At 40.6% G+C, this 12500-nt stretch overlaps 1 protein-coding gene and 1 pseudogene across 1 annotated transcript in view; one reads left to right on the top strand and one right to left on the bottom strand.

Moving 5' to 3' along the window:
• The window catches only part of asic1a (acid-sensing (proton-gated) ion channel 1a), a 29407-nt gene that overhangs the window by 3562 nt on the left and 13345 nt on the right, over positions 1-12500 (top strand). Inside the window, exon 3 of the mRNA XM_027164892.2 lies at positions 1384-1579. Coding sequence (XP_027020693.1) covers positions 1384-1579 — 196 coding nt within the window. The remainder of the gene's footprint in view (positions 1-1383; positions 1580-12500) is intronic.
• LOC113654670 lies at positions 3078-3216 on the bottom strand (annotated as a pseudogene).

The raw sequence follows: 12500 nt of genomic DNA, 5'->3' as shown, positions 1-12500 counted from the left end.
GCATCCAGTGTGCAGCCCCAGCAGGGTGTGTGTGTGTGTGTGTGTGTGTGTGTGTGTGTGTGTGTGTGTGTGTGTGTGTAAGTGCATCTCCAGCTGAGAGATGTATGCAGTGCCAATCGTGCCAGCAGGGTCTCGGTGCTGTTCTCTAGAACTGATGAGAAAACGGTCATCAGAAAGCAAGTTTTTTTTCTAGGTAAAGCCCTGAAGGTGGCTAGGCTAAGGCCTCAGGGGTTCTGAAGTGCAACTTTTTTCCCAACAGTGTCTTGAGATTAGATGTTATTTTGGCTCTGTGTTTAATATCAGGTGTGATTTGGCAGTTGCATATAGAGCAATCACTATTCCCTACTGCAGAGTTGCGGTACACCGGAGCGACGGTGTGACTAGGGTTCAAATCAGGCTTGTCTGTAGCTGTAGCTGTAGCTGGCTCAGAGATACACATATATACTAAGGGATATCAACGTACTCTTACATTCCCTTTCATTTTGTATCTAAATCTGATGTATAATTTCTCTTTATTCAGCCTTTGTTTTAAAAAAAAAACAGAAAGAAAAGACTTTTTTTTGCAGATGTATAATTGCTGTTATAGTTTGCAAGTTGTCAGATGTGTCAAACCTTCAATCACCATAATTATTACTAATTTCTACTAGGGCTTTAAATCTTAAATATGTGAATAAAATCTTTGTTTCTTCCCCCCTGAATTCATTCATACAGACACAGTTCTACTTGTAACTTTTTGTTTTGGTAAAATATGAAATATGTTCACAAAATTGACTCAGTGTCTAATTCACACTAATTCAGACCTACCCAGACAATGGCCTTGTACCCGGCCAAGGGCCGTCTACCCGGTTAGGGGCCTTGTGTCCTGCGCTGAGATTCCCTACATGATGCTACCTTGGAATGCAAATTTCTGCCCACTTTGAGGTTTCTTACTCAACCTGGCATATCCTCCATGCAAGGTGCCCAAATAAAGGGCTTCCTCCAAATCTGAGTCTCATTCCTTCCCAAGCTTAGGCTTATTTACTGCTACTCGGGGGCTTCTTTCCCAACCAGAGGCTATGGAATAACCTGAGGTTAATTCCTGCCAACACTGAGGCTTGATGCTTGATGCTCAACTTGGAGCTTACTAGCCAGCCTGAGGCTTCTTCCTACGCATTTTGAGACTTCTTGCCCTTCTTGGGGCTTCCTGCCTTAGCCTACTGTACCTGGCCATCTTGGGTGTTTCGGACAAACCTTCCTGCCGACACCAAAACGTCCTGGGTCTGTACAGTCCGATCCATTGTCAGATCTGGAGTACCTGTTTGGGGATACATCTTAACCAACATGAATCTACTTCTTCAATAACAAAAAGAAAATAAATACAGCATTTTTCTCCTTCTGTTTCAGATACGAGATTAGGGACGTCCATCTGGTCGAAGAGAGCGTCCTGGAGGCTCTGAAGATCAAAGCTGACTTCCAGAGCTTTAAGCCTCGTCCGTTTAACATGCTGGAGTTCTATAACCGAACGGGCCACGACATCAGAGACATGCTTCTGTCATGCCACTTCAGGGGGAAGCCATGTCGCCCTGAAAACTTCAAAGTGGTGAGTGTGCCAACGTTGGCTCTGGCTAGCTGTGGTTTTCTGTATTTTAGCCCTGAGGTGTTTACGGTGGCACGAGTGGGTGCTGAATAACAAGATAACAGGATATGACAGAACATAATTTAAAGGCTGGCAGGCGGCAAGGCTCACACTCGGGTTTTGCTGACTGTTTGCCAGGATTAATCTTCAGTGATGCTTGAAGAGAGGCTTAGACGGGACCAACTGCTGACCGAATAATAGCACTGAAGTGTAGTAATATTTGATGTATCATATGGAAGGGAGGGCAAAAGGAAAATGTTTATTTGATGCTAAGTTGGCGGTGGTGACGGTGCATTTCGGCACAATTATACACCTCTTTGAAGTTGCTATGGTGATTGTGTTTTCCGTTGGCTAATATGAATGAATCGCCCCATTATATACACCCATGGACTCAAACAAGCCGTTCTTTGCACAGCAGTATGCCTGTGTGTGTCTCAGTGTGGCTGTGTCCTACTTTTAAGAGCTTCATATACTGTACACCACAAAAGGCTGTTATTTTTTTTTCTTTTGTTTGTGTCCTGCAAACCAGAAGCATATGCAAACCTGAAGTCTGGATGTCTTGTCTGTCTGGACCGTACTGTACGGTTCTTCTAATTATCACTGTCGCTTTTTTTCAGATCGTATGAGATCTGTGAGAGAAGGGTACAGTCAGTCTCAGCCGCCTCTGTTATTTTTTTCCCTCAGGCTACTTTAAGCTCCCTGAGCAGGACCAAAATACCCTACCCCACAGCTTTTAAAATAGGTCAGCGTTAAATATTAAATCCAGTGAGAGAGAGAGAGAGGTGTGCTGGGAGATTTCAGAGCCTCCTCAAGCTCTTGTTCGTTCCTGACACTGATACAGGAGGGAAAACAGTTCTAAGAAAGATACCATACTTTGTATTGATTTCTTCAAAGGTCTGTGGGAAAAAAAAAGTTTCAAATTCTCTCAGAACCTAGCCTCTAAAATGCGACATCGATCATTCAATGAAATCCAGAGAAATTCAGAAACTCATTATTTTTTTAAATAATAAAATTTGACTCATTTCTGGCACGTGAAACTGTGGTGTGAACATTGCCTCGAGCCACAACCACGAGTCCGGCTGCATTTATGGTTCTCAAAGTGGGGTTCGTTAAACAAAGCCTGCAGGTTTTTGACTTTGCTACAGTTCTGGAAACCCAACCATATCGAAGTCATTATGAAAGTGACGTGACATACGGCTAAGTACGGTCAACCATACTCAGAATTCGTTCTCTGCATTTGACCCATCCAAAGTGCACACACACAGCAGTGAACACACACACCGTGAACACACACCCGGAGCAGTGGGCAGCCATTTATGCTGCGTTGCCCGGGGACCAGTTGGGGGGTTCGGTGCCTTGCTCAAGGGCACCTCAGTCGTGGCCGGCCCGAGACTCGAACCCACAACCTTAGGGTTAGGAGTCAGACTCTCTAACCATTAAGCCACGACTTGCCCCACAAAAACAGGGTAAAACGCGAATGCAGTCCCCACTATCAGAAATTATGCAGTCGAGATTCCCGACATTTGGGGAATTCGCAAAGGTCAGCACAGCCCGAGTGCAATGGCCGAGCCTCGCTTTTGGCAAACCACCTCCTTGATTATGGCTATATATTTAATGTCAACAGGACTCTAATGATTTGAAAAAAAAAAAAGCGATTCATTAGGGGTCCAAGCACCAATGGTGCATTGGCAACCTATTGTAATTCATCATCCATTCATTCATTCATTTTCTACCGCTTATTCGAACTTCTCGGGTCACAGGGAGCCTGTGCCTATCTCAGGCGTCATCGGGCATCAAGGCAGGATACACCCTGGACAGAGTGCAAACCCATCTCAGGGCACACACACACTATCATGCACTACAGACAATTTTCCAGAGATGCCAATCAACCTACCATGCATGTCTTTGGACCGGGGGAGGAAACCGGAGTACCCAGAGGAAACCCCCGAGGCACGGGGAGAACATGCAAACTCCACACACACAAGGCGGAGGTGGGAATCGAACCCCCGACCCCAGAGGTGTGAGGCGAACGTGCTAACCACTAAGCCACCGTGCTCCCCATGATTATTATTAATATCCTTTGATATAAGAAATAAATTTGGCACTGTTATAGAGACCTGTCTCAGCTTTCTATAGAATAGTTTTGCTCTGTAGAAAAAGCACCATCAGGACAAATTTGGGAATACGTCTGCACTGATAAATCCACAAGGTGAAACACAAATGCACTTCCCTCTGATTCTAGATACCACAAAAGCATTGAATTACTGCTTGGAACCAACAAAGTCATAAGAACCAACGATTTATAATGCACAAAATTAAATCTCTGTTTGTTCTTGAAGGTATAGTCAGTAATTCTACTGAAGGCAGATAAAATCGAACATTTACATTTTTTCCCCATACGTGCTTTGCTTAAAGAGTCGAGCCCCAAAATCATATTTCTAGGCTTAATCCTAAATATTTGTACAATATTTACATAGCTTTCATTATTGTTAGATAAGAAAAGACACATTTGTGCTTTGATTGGGTAGATGTTAGTGGTTCACATGTTTGTTTGGGGGTTTTTTTTGCTAAGCTAATACTGATTATTTTTACATCTAGTTTGTTTACTAGCTTTCATTTACTTTCTTGTTGTAATGTTTGGTCAGAAACTTGGTACGCAAATGATCTGTAAGCACTCATTGGTGTTCATTAATTAAGGTGATTTTACTCTGTGGTAATATGTTCCTTAAATAGTCTTTAAGTAACATAAGAAACATGTAAGTCTGTGTGCTCTAAATAACCATGTTTTTTGTTTTTATTTTGTAAGTGGAGGTGCTATTTATTTTCAATATTAAGCTAAAGCTAGACAGCAGAACAGCTGGTACTTTTTTTGCAGTCCATTCTAAACGATAACGGAAAATAAGTGGGGTCATTTTACCGACGGAACTTGCCGAAGTTTACTGTCAGTGTGGATGTTTAAGTTCTCGACGTGTCTGCATGGGTTTCCTCTGTGTTCTCCAGTTTCCTTCCACCCCCTCAAACCTAGGTGCTAATGAGCATGTGAGATCTAGAATGACACTAATCACAGTCAGTAAAAACAATGAAAACACACGGGCTACATTAATGAGCTAAATTTAGACTAGCTTTATATGAGCATTAGCATAGAAGGATTTAGCAGTGTGAGCAAATCTGTTCCTAAAGTAATGCTTTTTTTTTTTTGCCAATTCCAAAAATGATTCATGACTATTTTTTATTGTATAGTTCCATTCTAATGTTAAACCCTAGATTAATGATGTGACCTGAAAGTTAGCATGGAAACGTTTAAAAATCTAGGATCCATGAGTAGGAGGTTTACCAACAGGTTAAAAAAAACTGCATCATATTAAACTTGAGAATCAAGGTTATGAAACTCAGGATCAGTGGCTTTTATGGTGTTGACTCCAAATGTTGATGCTGAATGTGTATGGTGTGAAACAACGTATATGTTGCTACATCCTGGTTTTCACCTGATATGAGGTTTTCACTCTGTTCAGTTTCTGATTGGGTGTCTGTTGCTTAGCAACTCTGTTCAGTTTCTGATTGGGTGTCTGTTGCTTAGCAACAGACACCCAATCAGAAACTGAACAGAGTGAAAACCTCATATCAGGTGAAAACCAGTATGTAGCATCCCTGAACAAAAACAGCTCGGTAGATAGAGTCAGTCGCGTGGTAGTGAGGGGGAGATCCGTCACGCGGAAAAATTAGCGGAAGTCGGATACGAACGAACAAATGTCTGGATGACCAGAAGACAAAATTTAAGACTAAAACAAATCAGAAAGCTAGGGAAGATAACAGCAGAACGAAAGACGTGAACATTTTTCCTCACCGATGTGAAAGCCTGAGACGAGCGGTTATTTAAAGCACTCGCACACTGGACTTATCCAATCAGGGTTGTTGACTGTGAGAATATGCAAATAAGAAGAATGTTAAGGCAGGGTTTAGGAATGTACAGTATGAAATGCCATGATTATGAAGAGCTATGATTCAGTGTTGGGTAAATTCGAAGCTGTATGAAACCTCAAACTACACATCCCAGGATTCTGTTGACCCGGGAACTATTTCATGTGTGAAAAGCCCTTGTTAGAAGCCAGGACTAGTGAAGTGTCAGTGTGCTTTATTTAGAGTTTAAACAGAAAATGCCCAGGATTACAAATGAAGCAGTTTTGAATTTTAGGTGAGATCGCCATCTGGTGGTCTGGAGGGGAAATGTCAGAGGTGGATGTTACAAAAAAGATTCATCGCCTATGGTTTCAAAATGCAAAAAAAGGAACCTGGGAGATAAAAGTGAATACAGCAAGGCAAAATCAACCATTAATTAGTAATAAATAAATCATTTGAAATTTTTTGTCAGGGCTTTTTTCAAAATGGCCGCAAATACGCTATATAGCTCAGCTAGAAAATTTTGACTCCAATGATGTACGCTGATTAATTGTTACCTTAACATGCTTCAGCGAAGTCCTCTATACTGTATATGTCGTTTCTCTGTTTATTTTTGTTTTCAGATATTCATTTATTTAAATCCCCACTTCGCTCCCTCCGGTACCTGAATCTCAAAACATACAGAATCACTATCAAGGTCGGAGTTTCGATATCGTGACTGACATGACTAGCTGACATCAAAGAGCTTTTGCTAGAGCTGAGAACTTTGAGTCAAGCATTAAAGTCAACATACAGGATCCAACACTGATCTTCCCAGACATCTAGCCCATTAAAATGTACAAAAAAAGCACTTTTTCCACTTGACTGTCCATGATAATTTCTTACATGTCAGGTAATAATCTGCCTGGCAGGGGGCCATAATTGGAGCTGCCATTATTTCACCCACGCAGTCTGCAGTGCTTTAGACATGACTAAGAGTTTAATGCTTTTGTTCCAAGAGTTGCTAGAAAGATGTATAGTACAGAGAGAAACCTTGAGTGCCGTGTAAACTCGTTTCATCACGGGTCCCTTACGCAAGCCGCAGTAAAACCTTCATCTCAAAGCAAAATGCCATTTCTTGTCAGGATGCATGGTAAAGAAAAAGAGTCTAGGAAAATAAATGTCAATCTAAACCTTGCGTTAAACCTCAGGTTCTTCAGGGATTAATGGGTTCTTCAGGTCTAGCTTAATGTAAGCTGTACACACGAGAAAAACCTTGCTGTGTAGACGAGAGCTGTGGCGGTGTGGAGGTGGACAGCCTTATACATTACTCCTCATGTTTATGTTATGAGTTTGGCAGATGCCCTTATCCAGAGTTAATTCAAGTTAATTCAAGTTATCAGTTAACGCAAACTGATTATGGTTCATTAGGTCACATACTAAGAATAGCATCGGTTCAAAAACTCTGTTTGGGAGGAAATATAGCAAGAAAAGCAAACGCAAGGTTAGTTAGTTTTTAAATGCTAATTGAAGTTCTTAAGGAAGAGGTAGGTTTTAGATGTGGTTTGAACATCTCTAGGATGTTCCACTGTCATTCCACCATCTACCATAGGAGCAAGAATGAAATGCTGGAAGATCATGAAATGCTGGGTTAAGTGCTCTCTCACTCACTCATTTTCTACCGCTTATCCCAACTTCTCGGGTCACGGGGAGCCTGTGCCTATCTCAGGCGTCATCGGGCATCAAGGCAGGATACACCCTGGACGGAGTTCAACCCATCGCAGGGCACACGCACACTCGGAGTTTGCATGTTCTCCCCGTGCCTCGGGGGTTTCCTCCGGGCACTCCGGTTTCCTCCCCCGGTCCAAAGACATGCATGGGTTAAGTGCTTACATGAGTTAAGTTTATTAGTGCTTTGAGTTAAGTGGATGCTCTTGTTTTTTTTTTTTATATCAAAGAGCCAATGGAGGGGTGGTATTGTAAAACTTAGGAAAGTTGAAAATAAGCCACACAGCTGTGTGCCGCATCATGAGGTGGAACAGTGCACAGAGGAAAACCTATGACCATGAGCACAGTAACATAACAAAGAACCGAACAAGCTCCTGAGCGACCTGTGTGGACAGAAATGCATGAAACCTTCTTGTATTGTAAAGGAGAAATCGACATGATATAAGTGAATCAGATTAGCAATGAGAGAGGAAAAGGCCAACTGATTGTCCATGGTTATACCAAAGCTGTGTGCAGTGACCCGAAGGCGATGTCAAGATCAGTGAGCCAGCCAGGAGGACCGTAATATCCTGAAGTGGAATGAATCACTTGGAATGAACAGCAGTTCACTTTTTATCTTACATAATACAATTTAAAGATCACATTCACGGTAGAACGTTTCATCCAGAGCGTGTCAGAAGTGGGAAAATTGGTACAGCTTTTGGTGCAGTCATGCTACAAATATTAAGCTTTTATGTAATTAATTTTGTTAAGACCAGCTTCCCATTCACATATAGATACAACGTTTGCACTGTGTATATTCTAGGGCCATGAGTTCACACTGCAAGTCTTGATTATCAAATCGGATATTTTTCTCAGATCTGATTTTTTTGTTTGGCTGTTCACATTACCTTTTATAATGTGGCCTATATCAGATACCAGTGTGAACTGTTTGCTGTTTCGAACTGACCCGCATGCGCAAACGAACGATAACAATGACGTCACACGCAGCACGCCGTTGCGTTAAAGTTGGCGAGGTTATGGAGGAAGTAAGCATTTTCGCTTTACTTTCTAAATGTTTGTGTAATGGCAGCACAGAGACGCAGTGTTTTGAAAATTTTCGGACGTCGAGGGCGACTTTTGATTATTTGATCCGTTTTTGTAGGCGTAGTCACGTTTGTGTGCGTACTCGCCGGCGCATAATCGTGACGAATGTCGATGTAGATTGACGTAAAATGTCGCATCAAATCCGCCTCGGTTGTTCACACTGCGGCCACACTGGAAAAAAATCAGATTTGGGTCTGATTCAGGACCAAGTACGGACGTGGTCTGAATCTGATTTGAAAAAATCCGATCTGGGCCAGATTTGAGTGTTCACATTACTCCTGAAGAAGTCTGACCTGGTCACTTGACCCCAAAAAAATCAGATTTGGGCCACTTTTACCTGCAGTGTGAACGGGGCTTATGTTTCCTACTCAAAATGCTAAGAATTTACATCACCCTCTAGCTGCTAACTGACAGAGTGCTGTGCAGTGATTGATAAAATCGGTGAAAAGCATTCCCAGATTTTAAGCAAACTTGTCTCTAATCTCAGAAAACATTGATCTGAAAATCTGTGTGACTTTTGCTCGATTGCTCCTGGTTCGTCCTTTAAGCAGTCGATAGTCGATAGTTTTTGACAAGGTGGCGAGCAAGTGAGAGGCTTAGTCATTGTTAAGGATGTCCATCTTATTCTGGACACTGTGGGGTGACATTTTTACGAAACATAAAAGCATGCAATGTGAGAGAAAAAGATCAGACGGCTTACTCAGAATAAATTCCCACCGCAGCCATAACACTGTATTATAAATGTATATTTTTGTCTTTTTTTTTTTCAGACAGTTCCAGCCTCAAAGGAGAGCATTACTTAAACTAGAAAAATGCCACGAGTCCATCTTTCCACAGCTGAGCCAGATGGACCGCATTAGCCAGGGATAATAATTCAGATCTTCAAACAGATGAAGCCGCTGAGTTTTGTAATCGCTGCGTTGTGAGTAATCAAGCGATAATGAAAGCGAACGCTGATGCCTCACATTTTTTACGAGAGCACGCTGGTGAGACAGCACTACAGTTTGGAGTAGACATCTAATGGTCAGAAACAATTAAGTTTTGTTTGTTTGTTTGTTTTGTTTTTTAAATAATGAGTCACTAATGCAAATGAGTCAGAATCGGTCTCGGGGTGATTCCTTTAATTCAGTTTTGAATCGGTTGCGCAAAGCAAAACCCAGAGCATTACATTTCATTAAAAAATCACAAATGACATTGTGATTAACAGACAGAGATTATATTGATATATTTCAAGTTTCCATCTGTTGCTGTTTTTTCCAGTTTGGAGTTTCTGTGTTTGTATTTGTGAATCGTTTATGTCAAGGCTTCTTCTGATTTCAGATTTCCAGCATTTCAGCATTTCAATGCATGCAGTAAATAAAATTATTAGCTTTTATATACAAGCTCTTTGTTCTAGCTGATGAACCGAACGTGCAATTAAATCGGAATGAGTCATTTAACTGAATCAACTCATTTGACACCCTAAAAAGATTTGTTTGTGAAATTTCATCTCTCATCACTAAGCATACCCTGTCATGTCCTGTTAATGTGAAATATTAGTGCTTACATAAGTCTGGTTTTATGCTGTCTTACTAGTCTGGCATTTAAACATATATTTCTTATAGAAATCTTACAACTTTTTTCTTCTCTCTGCTGTGGAAAAAGCAGAAGCTGACAGATGTGTTATTGCATCTCTAAATCTTAGCTGTGATGTTCAGTTAAGGTGTCGCACCCTGACATTTATCACTGCGAACAGTTTGATTTTTATTAAATAATGAATATTATATTATATATAGCATAAAAAAAACTAACAATATATATATTGATATATATTTATATATATGTATGTATGTATAATATATATCTATATATCTGAATATTATCTATATTATAGTATCTATATCTGATATTATATATATTATATATTGTATGTTGATAATATTATATATATCTATATAGAATATATATCTATATATATATATATATATATAGTTATGTCTGTGTTTATCTCTATTTAGTATATGTATCTCTACTTGAATATATATATGTATGTAGTCTCTATTATCTCTGAATATATATATCTCTCATATATATATCTATAGAGCATATATATATCTAACACCATCTCTCTCTCTCTCTCCCTCTCTCTCTCTTCCTCTCTCTCTCTCTCTCTCTCTCTCCACCTCTCTTTCTCTCTCTCTATCTCTGACTGTCTCTCTCTCTTGCTCTCTTTCTCCACCCCCCCCCTCTCTCTGTTTTTCCTGTCTCCTGATAGATTGCCGTAATGACTGCTCTCTACACTTCATACGTCTTTTTTTTATCTGTTTTTCAGCCAAGTGGACCTCTTTCACACAGAGGTTTTCAGTCAGACAGTCGTTAATATCAAGGGAGGTTTGTTTGATGAGTTCTTAGATGGTTTAAAGATGGAGTTCAACAACAGAGTAGACTTCAAGGAACCGAGTTTCCCCAAGAAAACACTGACATCTGACACAGCTTTCCTTTCTAAAATTGTAGCACCATGTAAAGGTGAGAAATTAACCACTGACTGTTTCAAAGCTTCACACAGGGTTTAGTCAAATACTCTAACATCAAGGTTATAGGTTATGAAAAGGAGTAAAACACTTGCGCTGTGTCTTCATAAGACTCTCAACAGCCTGGAATGGATTCTTATCCTTTAACATCATATTTATTTATTTATTTATTTATTTATTTATTTATTTATTTATTTATTTATTCATCTCATGCTGAATATTTTTGCCAGTTATTATTCATTAAAATTATGACCTGTTGTCAGTCTCATCCAATTAAAGTTAAATCTTATTTTTCTCTCTTATAAAGTTCTTTTAAAAAATCACAGATATTGGCATGTTAATGAGGAGAAAAGAAAAAAGTTTTCAACTTTCCAGTGACGGAAAAATGACTGATATTATAAAGGCATCGAAACGGAAAACTCATCTCCTAAATTATCCAAAAATAAACAGAAAATGTAGTGGGGAGCACGGTGGCTTAGTGGTTAGCACGTTCGCCTCACACCTCCAGGGTTGGGGTTCGATTCCCGCCTCTGCCTTGTGTGTGTGAAGTTTGCATGTTCTCCCCGTGCCTCGGGGGTTTCCTCCGGGTACTCCGGTTTCCTCCCCGGTCCAAAGACATGCATGGTAGGTTGATTGGCATCTCTGGAAAAATTGTCCTGAGTGTGTGAGTGAATGAGAGTGTGTGTGCCCTGTGATGGGTTGGCACTCCGTCCAGGGTGTATCCTGCCTCGATGCCCGATGACGCCTGAGATAGTCACAGGCTCCCCGTGACCCGAGAAGTTCGGATAAGCGGTAGAAAATAAATGAGAGAGAAACAGAAAATGTTACCAATATTTATGAAAAAAGAAAAATATCAGATAGCGTTGTATGCTATCATATTTTAATTGTGCTTTTTAGTCTCTTTTTTGCTATCTTGACACACTTAGAAAATTTTTAAAAGGACAAATGTGATGCAGTGAAGAAAGAGAAGATGAAAAATGTTCCTAAACATTAATAATGAGGAGAAACCAAAATGCCAAGAGATGCAGAAAGTGCATAATATACACAGAGGATTATTTGTGATTTCTTAAAAAAGAAAAGAAAAAGAAAGAATCAATAAAGGTCTGTGGATTTTAAGCTTAGCCGGTTTGCCACACCCCCCTTCCCTTTGTGCTGCAAGTGGTCACCGTGGCGATGGAGGTGATGCGTGGTGTTACACGGCAGGATGGCGATGCTGCTGCTTTAAAAGCAGAGATCTGACTCAGACAAGCTGGTCAGATCGATCAGAGAGGAGGGAAAACCCTGCGGATCAGTGCACACAGACCGATGCACCTCTGTAGTGTTTCTGTCACGATCTACAGACAGATCAATCGAAAAGTGGTCTGTGAGTTCCTGCAGAGGAACAACGAGCCTTATGACACTAGCGAGGCAGAGCCAGAAAGAGTTATGGGCTCTGACATGTGCTTTGTCTCCTTTACAATAGACGTAATCTGTAAATGTGGAGGCATATATCATGCATCATGCCCTTGAAAGAAGCATTGCATGTACATGTACACACACACACACACACACACACACACACACACACACACACACACACACACACACACACACACACATAGAGGTAACCTTACCAATGGAGGTCTGGTTTTCCCAGAATTAATGCACCAACTGTGTGTCATTTTAAATTGTTTTTAATTTTACAT

The sequence above is a fragment of the Tachysurus fulvidraco genome, chromosome 14 (genome assembly GCF_022655615.1).
Source record: "Tachysurus fulvidraco isolate hzauxx_2018 chromosome 14, HZAU_PFXX_2.0, whole genome shotgun sequence".
Taxonomy (NCBI): Eukaryota; Metazoa; Chordata; class Actinopteri; order Siluriformes; family Bagridae; genus Tachysurus; species Tachysurus fulvidraco.
The sequence above is the reverse complement of the archived record's forward strand: the minus strand, read 5'-3'. Positions and strand labels throughout refer to the sequence as shown.